General features: G+C 38.7%; 1 protein-coding gene across 2 annotated transcripts; it reads right to left on the bottom strand.

Annotated features, from left to right (window-relative positions):
* Positions 1-957: 957 nt before the first annotated feature.
* pho (phoenix) lies at positions 958-17,639 on the bottom strand. Of its 2 annotated transcripts, none has more exon segments than NM_001441404.2 (5): positions 958-9,699; positions 13,048-13,105; positions 13,190-13,287; positions 15,376-16,212; positions 17,291-17,639. In NM_001441404.2, coding segments are annotated over 4 exon segments (7,938 nt in total). In that variant the 5' UTR covers positions 15,751-16,212; positions 17,291-17,639; the 3' UTR covers positions 958-2,292.
* Between the last annotated feature and the right edge of the window lie 223 nt (positions 17,640-17,862).

Raw genomic sequence — 17,862 nt, 5'->3', positions numbered from 1 at the left:
TAACAAGCGGATAGAGAGCATGTCATAAGCGGTCACTGATTAAATACGCAAATATAAAACCAACTTTATTGAGGTAAGAAAAATATACTGAAGAATGTTGAAAAATAACATCTATTGACCTCCATAGTATTTTTTTTTGTTTTTGCTATGGATGTCAAAGGATTTTTTTCAACATTCTTAAGTAAGACAACAGAAGAAATACATTCATAAACGTTTTGAACCACCTGAGTAAGTAATTTTCATTTTTGGGGGAACTATGCCCTGAAGCAGCACACACTGGTGAATGATCCCATGATTTGGTTTAGAGGATAAGTCATTGACTCGTTTATAAACAGGCACATGTAGCCAGTTATGGCCCAATGATAAACATGCAGATAGAAATCAGTGAAAAAATCCCCAACAGTAAAGGATTTAAAATCATTTCAAATTACAAACCTCATTATGTGGATCAAAAGTGATCGTTCACCAAGAATAAAAGTTCTGTCATCATTTACGCATCCGTGTGCATTCCAATTGTTTTAATCCTGTGGTATATAAAAGAAGTTAGTTTGAAAAATGCTTGAAAGTGTCATTTGGTTGATTCTTGGCTTAATTCAATGGTCTCAAACTCAATTCCTGGAGCGCCACAGCTCTAAATAGTTTAGCTCCAACCACCTCCAACTCACACCTGCTCTAGTAGTCTTGAACACGTTGATTAGTTGGATCAGCTGTGTTTGATAGGGTTGGACCAAAACTGTGCAGAGCTGCGGCCCTCCAGGAATTGAGTTTGAGACCTTTGGCTTAAGTCATTAGGCTGTCAAAATTAAGTACAATTAATTCAAAGAAAAACTACTGATGTTAAATAGACTGTAAAATAATTTTCAATGTTACGTGTGCCCTGCACGTGTACAAGATCACACTACTCTTTCCATCCAGAGATCTAGTCTATAAAAATTAAAGAAACAAACTAAAAACAAGTCAGTTTCACATGAGCAGAAACATGTTGTTTTATTTCTCTGTTGCAGAGTAGCATAAATTGTGAATAAAAATGAACAAATTAGTAAAGGCACAATAACTCCAATGAAACACTCGTGCTATATAAAAATACTCTGATCATAATAATAAAAAAAACAATGCTCTGGCAACACAATGACTGAACAATTCAATAAAACATTGAAAAATGACCTGAATGACAATCATCATAAAAAAATAAAGCCACTGATCTATAAGATCACGGATCAATCTACAACACATCAGCAACGATATTGCACATTCATGTGTCAAAACTCTCAATTTCATCTCCATCGAAATGAAACCAAACAGAATATTACAAAAATAAAAGGGTTTAAAAATTAACTCGCTGCTTTTATATTTATCATTCATGACCATTTGTCATTACCAGAGCTTCTCTTTTACATTTATAATTTCTCTTAAAGACTATGAACGGTTTATTTTTCTATTCTTGTAGCTCCAAAACCAGAACATATGAACGGATGCATAATGGGTTTTTTTCATGGTCCCTGCCATGTGTTCATTCTTAGCAGATACACCATCGTCATTATGAATGGCATACTTCCTTTATACCGCAAACATATGTATATATTTAAGAATTTTGCCTATGCAATAACTTGTTCCACGATAACTCTATTGTTCCCTTTCCTGGTTTCTATCATTACGTCATTCTCTTCATATGCATCATGCCTTTTGTGCAACTGAACAATGACATTAGCATGACACTCAGTTTGAACAGAACCTGTCCAGGCACCTTTGCTTCAGTTTTAGGTCATTGTGGGTGTGTAATCCGAATCTACTCCTGTATGCGAGTCAGCTGTCATGGAAAATCCTTATTTTCTTATTATATTTTCTATCTTCCATCCTTTTCTAATATCTGTAGGAACTTGCTATCAAACAACACTATCCTTTTACTGTTTGACGGAGTCAGTTCTCTTAATTTGTATGGTTTCTGGTTCAAAACTATACCACAGGCCTCAAACTCAGTTTCTGGAGGGCGCAGCTCTGCACAGTTTTGCTCCAACCCTGATCAAACACAGCTGATCCGACTAATCAAGGTGTTCAAGACTCTTTTGGACACCTTGATCACTCGGATCAGCTATGTCTGATAGGATTGGAGCAAAACTGAGCAAAGCTGCCCTCTCCAGGAAATCAGTTTGAGGCCTGTGTACTCTACATTTGCTTGTTTGTGACACCCTTTGGTTTCTTTGGAATGGTCTCGGGTGATTTCAACATCAGGATCTGAGACTTTTTCAAGGAATGTTGTAACATCAGAACTTTCCACCTCCATTTGTGACGCAATCAGTTTCTGTCCTTCTTCCTCTTCCTCTCAGGTGCTTCATGAGCATCGTGACTGCCAGAAAAACTTTGTTTCCTCTTCTTTTTGTGCTTGGTGGGATTTAATTTAGCTTCTGTAGTACTTTCTGTAGGACTCACATCCAGATCAACGGATTTATAATGAGGTTCCTCAGTCGCATCTCTTTTTTTCTTTTCCTTCTTCACTGTTTTTATTGTCATTTCCTCAGACGTCTCTATGTGCTCAAGTTGATTGGTCTGAAGAGCTTTAAAGGCTTCATTTGATGAAATGTCTTTTAAACCACTCTCCTCGACACATCTTTTATGTTTCTTCTTCTTTTTTGTTGTCATCTCGGGTATTTGTAACTCACTGAACTGATCCGGCTCTGCAGAATGAACATCGTCCACATCAGCCTCTACATTCTCCTGCCCTTCTAATTTCTTCCTTTTCTTCTTTTTGTGTTTATCGGTATCTGTGCTGTCCAAAAGCGAGGAAGAATTGAGGTCGGCAGTGTTTTCTGAAAGCAATCCAAGACTTTTATTCTCTCTTTTCCTTTTAGAAACCTTCATTAAATGTGCTGGATTTAATTCCAAACGTTCTGAGGAAATGTCGTCCTTCTGCGTTTCTTCAGAGCTGTTGTGTGTAGTTGTGCGGTCTGCTTTTGCTCGTTTTTTAAAATCATCAAACTGAGACACAGAACTCTCATCCAGACACTGAGGTTTATCAGTCTTATCCCTTTTCTTCTTTTTCTTCTTCTCTGACTTTAATGCAGCTACATTGGGTGATTGACATTGAGTAATTTCCTCAGAAGTCTGTACATGCTCAAGTTGATTGGTCTGAGGAGCTTTAAAAGCGTCATTTGATGAAATGTCTCGTAAACCACTCTCCTCGACACATCTTTTATGTTTCTTCTTCTTTTTTGTTGTCATCTCAGTTATTTGTAATCCACTGAACTGATCCGGCTCTGCAGAATGAAAATCGTCGGCATCAGCCTCTACATTCTCCTGCTCTTTTAATTTCTTCTTTTGCTTACTTTTCTGTTTATCGGTACGTGTGCTGTCCGAAAGCACAGAAGAACTGATGTCTGTGGAATTTCCTGACTGCAATCCAACAATGTTACCAACTTGACTTGGAGATCCTCCATTCTCTCTTTTCTTTTTCCTTCTGGAAACCTTTATCAAATGTGCTGGATTCATTTCCAGTTGTTCTGAGGAAATGTCAGCACTCTGCGTTTCTTCTGAGCTGTTTTGTATGGTTGTGCGGTCTTCTTTGGCTCGCTTTTTTAACCGAGAGACATCATCAAACTGAGACACAGAACTTGCATCCAGGCAATGATGTTCCTTAGTCTCATCCTTTTTCTTCTTTACTGACTTTAATGTAGCTACATTAGGTGATTGACACTGAATAATTTCCTCAGACGTCTGTAGATCAGCCTCTACAATCTCCTGCTTTTTTAATTTCTTCCTTTTCTTCTTTTTGTGTTTATTGGTATCTGTGCTGTCTGAAGGCACAGAAGAACTGACGTCTGCTGAATTCCCTGACTCTAATCCAACAATGTTATCAACTTTATATGGAGAAGCTGCATTTTCTCTTTTCTTTTTCTTTTTTGAAACCTTCATTGAGCCTGCTGGATTCATCTCCAAACATTCTACAGCATTGTCATCACCTTGTGTTTCTTTAGAGCTGTTTGGTGTAAGTGTCTGGTCTTCTTTTGCTCGCGTTTTCACATCATCAAACTGAGACACAGAACTCGCATCCAGACACTGAGGTTCCACAGTCTTATCCCTTTTCTTCTTTTTCTTCTTCGCTGACTTTAATGCAGCTACATTAGGTGATTGAAATGGAGTAATTTCCTCAGAAGTCTGTATATGCTCAAGCTGATTGGTCTGAGGAGCTTTATAAGCTTCGTTTGATGAAATGTCTCGTAAACCACTCTCCCCTACACATCTTTTATGTTTCCTTTTCTTTTTTGTTGTCGGTTCGGTTATATGTAACCCACTGAACTGATCCGGCTCGACAGAATGAACATCGTCAGCATCAGCCTCTACATTCTCCTGCTCTTTTAATTTCTTCCTTTTCTTCTTTTTCTGTTTATCAGTTCGTTTGCTGTCCGAAAGCTGAGAAAAATTGACATCTGTGAAATCTCCTGACTGCAATCCAACAATGTTATCAACTTTATATGGAGAGCCTGCCTTCTTCTCCCTTTTCTTTTTCCTTTTGGAAACTTTTATTAAATGCACTGGATTCATTTCCAATTGTTCTGAGGAAATATCATCATTCTGTGTTTCTTCAGAGCTGTTTTGTGTGGTTGTGCGGTCTTCTTTTGCTCGCTTTTTCAATCGAGTGACATCATCAAACTGAGACACAGAACTCGCATCCAGATACTGCGGTACCTCAGTCTCATCCCTTTTCTGCTGTTTCTTCTTCTCTGACTTAAATGTAGCTACATTGGGTGATTGACATTGAGTAATTTCCTTAGAAGTCTGTACATGCTCAAGTTGACTTGTCTGAGGTGCTTTAATACCTTCATTTGATGAAACGTCTCGTAAACGACGCTCCTCTTCACATCTTTTATGCTTCCTTTTCTTTTTTGTTGTCATCTCAGTTATTTGTAACTCACTGAACTTATCCGGGTCAACAGAATGGACATCGTCCCCTTCAGCCTCTACATTATCCTGCTCTTTTAATGTCTTCCTTTTCTTCTTTTTGTGTTTATTGGTATCTGTGCTGTCCGAAAGCACAGAAGAATTGACGTCTGTAGAACTTTCTGACTGCAATCCAATGATGTTATCAAGTTGAACTATCCCTGCATTCTCCCTTTTCTTTTTCTTTTTGGAAATCTTTATTAAGCCTGCTGGATTCATTTCCAAATGTTCCACAGCATTGCCATCACCCTGCGTTTCTCCAGAGTGGTTCTGTGTACTTGTCCGGTCTTCTTTTGCTAAACTCAAATCCAGATCCATGGATTCATACTGAGGATCTTTAGTCTCATTCCTTTTTTTCTTTTTCTTCTTCGCCGATTTTGATGCAGCGACATTAGGTGATTGACCTTTAATTTTCTTAGAGGTCTGTATATGCTCAAGTTGATCAGTCTGAGAAGCTTTAAAAGCTTCACTTGACAAGATTCCTTTTAAGTCATTCTCCTCTACATTTGCTTGCTTTTTCCTCTTTTTATCTTTCTTCTTTTTTGTTTTTGTCGTCATCTCGGTTATTTGTAATCCACTGAACTGATCCGGCTCAACAGAATGAACGTTGTCCCCAACAGACTCTACATTCTCCTGCTCTTTTAATTTCTGCTTTTTCTTCCTTCCTTTACTAGTATGCATACTCTCCGAAGAACTGATACCAGTGCTGTTTTTGCTGTATTCTTTTGATGTCCCATTCGACCCATTAAACTGAGACCCAGAACTCACATCCAGATTTGTATCAACAGATTTTTTCTTCTTTTTCTTATTTGAGCTTAATCTGGGTGATGAACATCTTGTCATTTCTTCTGATGTCTGTAAATGCTCAATATTATCAGACTGAATAGTGTTATTCTCTCTCATTTCCGAAGGACCATCATCTAAGTGTTTCAAAACTGCATCAGATGCTGTTCTTTCCTGGTCTTTGTGTTTTTTATTTGTAATTATTTTTGAAGTTAAATCCATAGTTCGTAACTCAATGGACTGAAATGGCTGCACATTGTTATCAACTTTTGAAGTAAGCTGTGTGTCAGTTTGCTCTATTAATTTATGCTTTATCTTCTTCTTTTTCCGTTTATCAGTATGCGTGCGGTCCAAAAGCACAGAATTGGCATCTGACTGCAGTCCAACAATGTTATCAACTTGAGATGAAGGACTTGCATAATCACTTTTATTAGTGGAAACTAAATGTGCTGGGTTATTTTCTAAACCTTCTGAGGAAATGGCATCACTCTGCTTTTCTTCAATGCTGATTCGTGGAGCTGTCCGGTCTTCTTTTGAAGCCTCTTTCAACCCATCAAACTGAGATCCAGATTTTGCATCCAGATTTCGATCAACAGATGTTTTCTCCATTTTCTTTGCTAAGCTTAATCTGGTTAAACGGGGCGATGAACGTCTGGTCACTTTTTCTGATGCCTGTAAATGCTCAATCTGATTGGTCTGAATTGTGTTCTTCTTTCTCATTTCTGGAGGTCTATCATCCATGAGTTTCAAAAGTGCATCTGAGCTAACTCCTATTCTCTCTTTGTCTTTTTGTTTATTTTTAGTTCTTTTTAAAGGCAAATCCATGTTTTGTGAAAATGTCCAGTCTTCTTTTGCCATGCTATTCAACCCATCAAACTGAGACCCAGAACTTGCATCCAAATTTGAATCAACAGATGTTTTCATCCATTTCTTTGCAAAACTTAATCTGGTTACTCGAGGTGATGAATGTCTTTTCACTTTTTCTGATGTCTGTAAATGCTCAATCTGATTGGTCTGAATTGCGTTATTCTCTCTCATTTCTAGAGGTCTATCATCTGTGTGCTTCAAAAGTTCATCAGATGACCCAACTCCTGTTCCTTCCATGTTTTTGTTGGTTTTTGGCAAATCTGTAGTCTTTAACTTATTGACAACAATGCACAGTTGTTTCAATCCAAAAGCTAAAGCAAGCTCTTTGTAGCTTTGCTCTTTTAATTGACCCTCTCTCAGTGTATTCATGTGCGTGTGATCTAAAAGCACAGAAGAATTGACATTTGTGATGTTCTCAACTTGAGATGGAGGACCTACTGAATTATTTTCCAAATGTTCTGGGGTATTTTGTGTAATTGCCTGGTCTTCATTTGCTTTGAACCCATCAAACTGAAACACAGAACTTGCATCCAGATTTGGATGAACAGATGTTTTCTCTCTTTTCTTATCGGAGCTTAATCTGGGTGATGAACATCTTGTCACTTCTTCTGATGTCTGTAAATGCTCAATCTGATCGGTCTGAATTGTGTTATTTTCTCTCATTCCTGGAGTTCTGTCATCCATGTGCTCCAAAAGTGCATCAGATGAGCTAACTCCTGTTCTTTCCATGTGTTTATCGGTTTTTGGCAAATCAATAGTTTGTAATTTGCTGCCGACAACGTGCAGTTGCTTCAAATCTGAACTCTGATCAGTGTCATTTTGACATTTCAATTTCTTCTTTTTCTGTTTATTGGTATGTGTGCTGTCCAAAAGCACAGAATCTGTAGTTTGTAACCTATCAGTCTGAAACAATTGCACATTGTAGTCAAAATCAAAATCAAGCTTGGGGTCAGTTTTCTCTTTTAATTTGTGCTTTTTCTTCTTCTTCTTCTTTTTTTTCTTTTTAATCGTTAAGCTTTCCAAACCATCTAAATCCAAATTTGCTGGTTTTGCTCCACTATCTGACCTTTGTTTATCCAATCCAATGTCATGATCAACTTGAAAACTTGTGTCCTGAATTTTCTTTTTGCCTTTGGCAACCTTCATTGCTTTACCCTGCAAACGTTCATCTCTCTCACCTTCTTCAGTGACCAAACCTTCCTGTTGTTCATCGATTCTGAGACCAACATCAAACTGAGATGCTAAGGTAACATCCAGACCAACAGATTCATAAAGAGGGTCATCCGTCTCATGGCGTGTCGTCTTCTTTTTTAATTCAGTTTCACCAGTAATTTCCTCTGAGGTCTGTACACATGTTCGTTGATCAGTGTTAAGGAATTGACTTGATTGATTCACTTCTTTTACTCTCAACTCTGCGGAGTCGAATGCTTCATTTGATTGGATGTTTGTAAGATTATTTTCCTCTGGATATGATGTTGATATTCTCTCTTTGTCCTTTTTCTTCTTTTTGGCTTTTTTGGATGTCTCAACCAACTGATTCTCTACAGCCTCACACTCTTTTACCTTATACTTATTCATCTTTTCCCTCTTACTCTTTGTGCTAGCACTGTTGACCGTAGATAAAACACTTTCCTCCAAGAGCTCCTTTGACTTTAAACCCAATTCTTCGGTTTGTTCTCCAATTGCCATTTCATGTTCCACTCCACATGCTTCAATGTTCTCTATGGGTATTGCTTTAAGTCCTGTGATGTCATCACCAGGACAACTCACCATCTGACCAACATCTCCATTGGTATCATGTTGTTTGAAATCAGCAGCAGCATTTTTATCTTTCGTTCTCTTTCTTTTTCTTTTAAGAAAACTCGGTCCAGTGATTTTAAACATCGGACTATCGGTTTCAGTCTCAACCATTGTTTTTTGTCGACCTACGATAGCATTTTCACATGGACTTATGGGGACTTGACTTAATGGTACATAAGATAGTGGTAAATGTTTAGGAGATAGTTGCACATTCACGGTCTCCGCTTGCCTTGAGGGTGGTTTAGGACTCTGAACTCTAAACTGTGGGATTTCAGGGTGTTTAGTACTGGTAAACTGTTTGTTTGGTGTTCTTGGCTCAAACCTGGACAAAGATTCAGTGTCTATGTGTGTTTCATCACTGTCATATTCCTCATTTGCAAAACATTTCTGTGTTTCTTGTGTAAATGTTGACACATGTTGTCCTTCACTCTCTATCTGTGTCACATCACTGTCTTGATCGTTTTCCTCCACGTTTGCTGTAATAGATGTGGTATTAGGAATTTGATCGTCTCGTTTTGGACTGTTCAATGGGCTGAATAAATCCACGGAGCCGATGTCACTGTCAGTCTGTTGAGTATCACTCTGCGTGGAAATATCTCCCTCTTGGGGTGGACCAATGAAATTGCTTTCATTGGGTTGGTCAACATCCGGCTGATTTTTACAGTTAAGGTCATCCTCGTGCTCCAAATGAGCCGATGCTTCTTCTACAGTTTGTCTCTGTGTCTCCTCGATAACCACATTATGATCTTCATGTGAATTTTCAGCACATTCGACACTCTCAAAATCTTCATGATCTGAACAGGAAGCTAAAACCTCATGCGTGTCTTGTTTTTTCGGTTTCTTGGACACCTGGGATGATTTTGATAATGCCTTGGCTGAAGTTCTCTTTGGATGTCTCTTTCGTTTTCTGTACTCGACAACTTTACAGTTAAGGTCATCCTCGCGCTCCAAATGAGCCGATGCTTCTTCTACAGTTTGTGTCTGTGTCTCCTCGATAACCACTTTATGACCTTCATGTGAATTTTCAGCACATTCGGCAATCTCAAGATCTTCATGATCTGAACAAGAAGCTAAAACCTCATGCGTGTCTTGTTTTTTCGGCTTCTTGGACACCTGGGATGATTTTGATAATGCCTTGGCTGAAGTTCTCTGTGGATGTTGATTTCGTTGTCTGTACTCGATAATTTGTTCTGTTTTCTTTTCCTTGTCAACGCCATTTGATAAATAGTTTTCCAGAGTCCTTCTCTCCCTGATAAAGTCTGGCAACCATTTGAAGTTGATTCCTCTTTTGTAACCTGGAACAAAAAGGGCTTTATCCTGAAATAAAGCCAAACGAAAACAACTGATTACTGTATTGTTATAAAATGTATGAAATATATTTTTGAAACCATAATAATTGTTTTATGAAACTTTTATTATGTAAGGGTGCTTTCACATCTGTGGTCCGAACCATGGACAACAAATGATACATTGTTGCATTTTTCTGCTGTTTTTGGGTCCTTTTCACACCACACTGATTGCTTTGGTCAGAAACAGTCGCCAAAGTGCAGTCATGTGACAAAATCCACATCACTCATTGGCCAGATGTTATTGAATGTATTTCCCAAACTGCTTTTCGATTAGTCAGATTTAACATGCGGGAAGATGCCAATGGAACTCCAGGCAAGTAAACAAACCAGCAGACACGAAATGTTAATTTTTACTATGAATAAGACGACTGCGTTGGCTGATTGTATCCCTGCTCATAGTATACTATGTAGTCTGTATAAATCACTTTAGACAAACTATACATTTCGAGGATGAGGCGCGGCTGTGGCTGGAAAACAATGTTTTAATGCATTGTAAACGCTGAATGCCCATCGCAAGTCACTTCAGGAGGTGGCGTGAATTAAATTTTGCTAAGCTGTGACATGGTCAACTTTCAGAAATATTACCAACGATCCATCAGGTAAAGTTTTTCCCCTCTATCTCTCTCTGTTAAAAAAAAAATCTGTCAACAAAAATTTTTCATCGACATACCATAATGCACAGCATATCGGAATACGGCAGCTTTAATAGTCCAAAAAGGTGCAGTCCTTTTTGCGGTTGGGTCTGTTCTAGTTTGGATCATGTTCTCACCACAATAGAATCGCTCCAGGGTTCGTTTAATAGCGTATCGAGGCGATCTCTTCAAAGAGACAGTTTTTTTGTTTCTGGTCTGCTTTTAGTGCGCACTCAAGTGCGATTGCTACATTCACACCTGCCCAAACGAACAGCACCAAGAGGGAAAACAAACCCTAGTTTGATTTAAACGAACTAAACAAGGCAGGTGTGAAAGCACCCTAAAATTAACGACACTAGATTGCCTACATTTTGGGGGACCGCTCCAAGTAATTAATTTAGGTGTATAAAATCAAATATCTAGGCATGCAGACTGCTTAAACCTGGTTTATACTCAACGCATCCGCTAGTTCGCTTGAGTGCGTGTGCTAATATCCCCCACCCAGAGCAAATGCATCACTGCCGTCTGTGTGTGGCAGTCTTACTAGCCAATTGAGTGAGCACACTTTCATTCTGCCCAATCAGAATTGCGTGACCGAACTATGCAGAAAGCCCAAAAAACAAACAAACTAACAAACGAACGAATGAACAAACAAACAGGAAAGCACGGATAAGTGGGATGATGGCGTCTGCCCCTTCAGAAGCATTAATAGATGAATTTATATCAAAGAAAAACAGGACATAGGTAATATGGGAATTTCAGACGTAGCAGACAACGAACAAAAACAGGTCATTTGTAAGAGCTGTCGCAGAATTGTTGCCACAGCACAAGCAAATACAACAACCAGCACCTAAAAAAGCACCACAGGCAGCCATATGAGAAGTGCCTTGCTAAAAAATCAACTAAAAGTATTGGCAGTGACACTCAATCTAGTAGGGAGCAACAACAAAGTACAATTTCAGAGCGAACTAATGCCATCCCTCACTACTGTTTGCTCTAGAGAAAAATGAGTGTTTAATTTCTGAATACTTCTAAACAAATTTGAATTAAAGTTGGAGTTTGTTAATATCTTTTAAAGTTCCTTTTTTTAACTAACACTCACTGCATTTTAGCAATACAGAATATTAAGCTGAAGCTTTACTACAAAATTAAATTGCAAATCAAATCGTAATCGCATATTAGATGTTTCCCCCAAATTACACAGCCCTACCTCCAATGATATCTACTTTAGTGAACAGACCCTGCATAGGCTGTTAATAACGACAAATAATGCTTTAAATAACATTCAGTTTGTTGCAAACTGAACTTAAAGTTACGACAGCCATGACATGAGCGCACTCGGCAGTGAAAAGTGAAACCGAAAGTGTGCACATCATTTAAATAATCATATTGCATTTCAGAGTCATCATTACGACAAACATTTGGTATGTTTTTTTCTTTCATAGCAAACACAAAGGCCCGGTTTACACTGTCAGGTCTTGATGCCTGATTCCGATTTGCTGCCTATATCTGATTTTTTTTGCCTGTCCATTTACACGTTCTTTTTATTGTAACCCAAATCCGATTCATGGGTTTACACTTGCCATACAACTTACAGTGTTGCGCATGCCTAAAGGCGGGTTCTAGCATCTGCGCCACACAAGCCACGATGGAAGAAATTGTTGTTTTTAGCTCTGGGAAATATGTGAACTTCACCCAACTTTAAAATCCTTTTGAGGTGGAGGAGGGGAAAGGGTCGTCGTCGCAGCTTGCGACTATGGTTTATATATGGTGTCCTCCACCATTCAGAGGAATTTGTGGGTATGAGAGAGATCTCAGGTCTGGTGGGAGCAAATTGTGGCCACTGACCACTTTCCTTCTCAGTGTTTCCTCTGTTGTTGTTTACCCCGTCGACATCTCCACACACGCTCTACAACGTCATTAAACCGTGGAGAAATACCACAATGTCACAAGTTTGATGACGTACAAAATGGAATGCCTCAATAAATCTGATCTGCCTCTTTACATGATGGTCGCATTGTCACATTTCTGATTTATATCCACATATAAGCTTGAAACTGATCTCTGAATATCCAAATGCATGCATTTTTCGTGTTTACACGATCATACAGATCCAATTTGTGTCAAACGAGCAAAAAAAAAATCAGAATTGGGTCACATTTAACTGGCAGTGTATACAGGGCCAAAGTGTTGTGCATGAAAATAAATGTTTACTGGGTCAGTAGAACTACTACATATAATGCCTATATAAATGTTAAATATAATGTCAAATGGCTCGTATTACCAGTAAATAAAATAGTCTAATAGTTTTTTCAAGGACAAATGACAAGCATATAAGTCTCAAACATAATAATTCAACTTCAGAATTATGAATAGTTAAATTCTGATGTCATCACTTAACTGTGAATTAGCAAACAGGACAAAGTTAAAGTCTATTCAAGTCCACCATCACAAGTCTTTACAAAATGTAGCATTTTAAAAAACAGCAAAGCTACATGTTTTACCATACTTTGAGAATTACAGTAATAATAGCCTACTCATATTAATCTTTATTTTACATCTACAGAATCGTGAAAAAATCGTGATCTTGATTTTAAGCCAAGAAAAAAAATTGTGATTCTCATTTTAGCCAGAATCGTGCAGCTCTAATTGCATTATTATACATCTCCACAGAAAAGACATACCACTGATATGACGTCATGCTCACTATTTTGGTCCTCTTCCTCTGATGAATCACTTATCCTAAAATTACAGTATTTAAATTAAAAATGGTCAAGCGTAAATGTACAATTATATGTGTTTGGTTTGTTTTATATGAGGACTTACGGAGACTGAAACAAGTGTGAACTGATCACTTTTCCCATCTTCACAGAACCGGTCTTGATTTTCTTAATACATTTGAAGAACCCACCAACTTCTGAATTCTAAAAAAACAAAAACAAAAACAATAAAACAACAAAATTTTCACGTATACAAATAAATAATTTAACAACCATCATTTAATTACGTATTAAAGAGCCCCTATTATGGTTTTTTAAAAATGAACTTCCATGCAATGTGTAACGCAGCTCTGAGTGTAGTGAAATATCCAGCTAAAGCTTAAATCTGAAAGTGCACAGTGTTTAAAACTATTGCTTAATCTATAAAAGAGTCTACTCGGATTTGTTTAAGTGAATTGTTGGGGTAACGAATCTTTAGCCGTGTTGGCGTGATATCAATATAGAACTCATGCCGCGCCCATTTCCCAACCCGGGAAAATTGAAACCCCCTGCCCCGCCCACAAACACTATAGAAAGAAAAAGAGTAAGACAAACACTGTAGCAGATCCCGGTTTAATCATGTCACGAAGACGCTGTGCTCTGAAGTGTGAGGGAAAGTTGGTGTTATTTTCCCTACCCTAAGATGAGGCTGTGAAGAGTCAGTGGTTGAAGTTTATTTTTGCAAAAACATTCAGCATTATAGCCCCAGCCTTGTGCTGTGTTCCTGTCATTTTTCTGACGAGTGCTTCAGCAATTTACACGCTTACCATGTTAAAGAAAGGATCAGAAAAGACTATTGATGTATTTTTCCCCCATTTCACAAGTGTAAGTAAGTGCGATTAAAATGGTTGCCTCCTTGTTTTCTCTAGCTTGCAAAACTACTTGTTACTTTGTTACTTGTAACCGCTCCATGTGGCTTGTACTATATCTGGTTAACTTTATATTCTCATATCGCATCTAAAACCAAGTTGGAAATGCAACACGTCCTGCTTTCTTTACGGATTTAAACGTGTTTGTGATCTCATGATCCTCTGCCATTTGTCTTTGCTATGGCCACCGTCAGCTGTTTCTACACGCGTATGGCGGTCAAGTTTCGAAATAGTTCAGCTTTTGCCACTGTGCGAATTAATACTGAATGTGTGTCAAGGTTAGGAATAGAGTAATATGCTAGTGTTAAACTGCATTGGGCCATGGTGGGTGATTCTATCTGTCTCGGGCTAAACGTAGTCGACTAATTGTTACAGACTGGGTCATCGGACCAATCAGCAAAGATCAGCATCATGCTGAGGAGGGGTTTGGGAATAAATGAAATCGCTGAACTAATAATATGCGAGTCGTTGGGATAATTAGGTAAAAATAAATGCCCTAATGTTAACGATGTCTAGTTTAGTGAACAGAACCTGCATAGGCTGTTAATAACAGGTAATAATGTTTTAAATCACATTCAGTTTGTTGCAAATTGAACTCAAAAGTTATGACAGCCATGACATGAGCACATTCGGTAGTGAAAAGTGAAACCGAAAGAGCGCATATCATTTAAATAATCATATCACATTTTAGAGTCATGACTACGACAAACATTTGATATGTTTTTTCTTTCATAGCGAACACAAAGGCCCCGTTTACACTGTCAGCTCTTGATGCCCAACTCCGATTTGCTGTCTATAATTGATTTTTGTTTGCCTGTCCATTTACATATTCTTTTAATTGTGACCCATATCTGATTCGTGTTTACATTTGCCATACACTTTACAGTGTTGTCTATGCGTAAATGTGGGTTTAAACATCTGCGCCACACAAGCCACGATGGAAGAAATTGTCTTGTTTTTAGCTCTGCGAAATATGCAAACTTCACCCAACTTTATAACCATTTTGAGGTGGAGGAGGAGGGGAAAGGGTCGTCATCGCAGCTTGCGACTATTGTTTATATATGGTGTCCTCCACCATTCAGAGGAATTTGTGGGTATGAGTGAGATCTCAGGTCTGGTGGGAGCAAATTGTGGCGACTGACCACTTTCCTTCTCAGTGTTTCCTCTGTTGTTGTTTACACGCTAAAGGAGGGGTTTGGGAACAAATGAAATCGCTGAACGAATAATATGGGAGTCGTTGGGATAATTAGGTAAAAATAAACCAAAATATGACCCCTTCTAATGCATAATAAGAGCTCTTTAAACAGTAATATCATAATATATTATAAATAAATAAATAAATTATAAAATGATATGCATAAACAGCACATGAACAAAACCCAACCTCCAGAATCTGGTGCTTCCTAATAGGCAGATGTTGTGTTTTGAGTGATTTCATCAAAAAGGGAAACGTAGCTTTGCGAGCGGAGGCATACATCTCCCATTTTGATCTTTTGCGGCGTGAAGAACGTAGACTTCTGCTTTCCTCCTCACATTCAGTCTGTTGGTTCTCCGAGAGTCTCCTTTCTCTCACATACCCGGAGTCATCAGAGATGGAGTCTGGTTTCTTAGATGATCGGAGTCGTCTTTTAGTGTGAACTACTTTCGTCACAGACTGTGTTATAAACAGGCTTTCAGAGTCACTGTAGAGGAGAATGCAGAAGATACAGTACTTGAGAAAACATGCGTATATTATATTACAAACATAACATTCATTCATTCATTTTCCTTTGGCTTAGTCCCTTATTTATCAGGGGTCGCCACAGCGCAATGAACCACCAACTATTCCGGCATATTCTTTACACAGAGGATGCCTTTCCAGCTGCAACCCAGTACTGGGAAACACCCATACACTCTCGCATTCACACACACATTCACACAATTAAAAAATAAAATTGTTAGGAAATACCTCAAGGCCTAATTTTACAAGCGGGAACCATTTATAAAACATAAAATTCCTTATAATGACTGGAATATACAATTTTAAAAATGAATTGAGGTAAAGTTGAGGGTGGCATGGTGTGGCGCAGTGGGTATCGCTGTCACATCACAGCAAGAAGGTCGCTGGTTCGAGCCTCGGCTGGGTCAGTTGGCATTCTGTGTGGAGTTTGCATGTTCTCCCTGTGTTCGCATGGGTTTCCTCTGGGTGCTTCGGTTTCCCCAACAGGTCCAAAGAAATGCGCTATAGGAGAATTGGGTAAGCTAAATTGTCCGCAGCATACGTGCGTAAAACATATGCTGGATAAGTTTGCGGTTCATTCCGCTGTGGCAATCCCTGATTAATAAAGGGACTTTAGCCAAAAAAAAAAAAATAAACGAATGAGGTAAAGTTGGTTTTATAATCGCAAATTCATTCTATGACAACTTGTGACCAGCTCTGTATATTGTTTCCCTAGTAGCAAAGAATTCTGGCCCAGATTTGGCATAAAGCTGGCACAGCAGGCATACATCCGGCACTGGCATACAGCATGTGGGCCAAACATGGCCCGGGTTTGGCAGAGGTGGCACCGTTTTTAAGGCGGCACACAAGATTTGGGCCAGATGTAAAACGTAGTATTTGGCCCAGATTTAAAAATTTGATAAGTGGGCCATGTGAGTTTGACCAGTCTTGACCCACATTTAAAATACACTAAAATCATTTTTGAGTAAAGACAAAAAATTCTACCAATCAGGTCACTTTGAGAAAAAGCGTGCCCATAGTGTGCCTAAAGAGCATCACTCCATGGGTTTATCAATTTCATTGCAATCGTGACACACCAACCTATCTGGCCCAGTTCAGGCCCAGTTATGAGTTATTAACTTGGCTGAGACTTGGCCCAGATATGGTCTGTGTTTGGCCCTTGTCTGGAAGCCAGATTTGGTCCAGTCATGTACCGTAATTCACTGCGGCATGTGGGCCAAGCAAAACCTGATTGTGTGGGCCAGAGCTGGGCCAGAGAGATTTTGCTATGTGGGTTACCATGGTACCTTGAATATTTGAACTGAAATCACATGTTAATATATGAATATAACATAAGCACTATTTAATTGAGTATATGTTGCTCTTTGGTAGTATTCTACTAATATCAACATTTAGAATTTGCATAGAATACTTTAATGATATTATTAAGGTTGAGCAAGTCAAAATTAGTGAAATTGTGGATATACAACTAACTTTGCCTCAATTTAAATGACAAAATATTCCAGAATTTCCATAACACATGGGAGCCCTGCAAACATTTACGAATACCATTAACTAGTAGCTACAAGTCTTTTCTTACCTGTCTGAAGGAGGGCTGTGCACAGACGGGTCTCTTCTTATCTTCAGGGCGCTGTCGATCTCCTCAAAGCAGGCGTTGATGGAGCTGACAACATCAGGCGGCGGGGTCTCGAAGATCAGTTCCGCGCGTGGGTCAGCCTCCATCACCTCTCCAACCGACGTGTCGCCTTTGCTACGGAGATCCATATCTATATGTTTAATCTACGACAGTTGACTTTACAATTATCAGGTACTCCTAGCAAGCGACAATCGCATGATGTTCAGTGTCACTTGCTTACTCTGCCTTGACAAAACTATCCTCGTGTAGCACAGCTCTGTTTTGATATGGAGGCCGCCATGTGGTTCCGCCCAGGAAATACATCAGTTGAAAGGTTTAACGCGCATGCGCAGTGGAAGAAGAAGGACTTTTATTATTATTATTATTATTTTATTATTATTATTATTATTAACATAAGTAACTGTGATGTATTCTAAATTACACCACTAGGTGGTGCCCTGTACAGAATATAATACAGTAACAGGGAATACATAAAACATTAATTTGTGCTAACATTGTGTGACCTGAATACAATT

The sequence above is a fragment of the Danio rerio genome, chromosome 5, assembly GCF_052040795.2.
Source record: "Danio rerio strain M-AB ecotype USA chromosome 5, GRCz13ab, whole genome shotgun sequence".
In the NCBI taxonomy this organism is placed as follows: Eukaryota; Metazoa; Chordata; class Actinopteri; order Cypriniformes; family Danionidae; genus Danio; species Danio rerio.
Note: the sequence above shows the minus strand (reverse complement) of the source record. Positions and strands in the feature narration are given on the sequence as shown.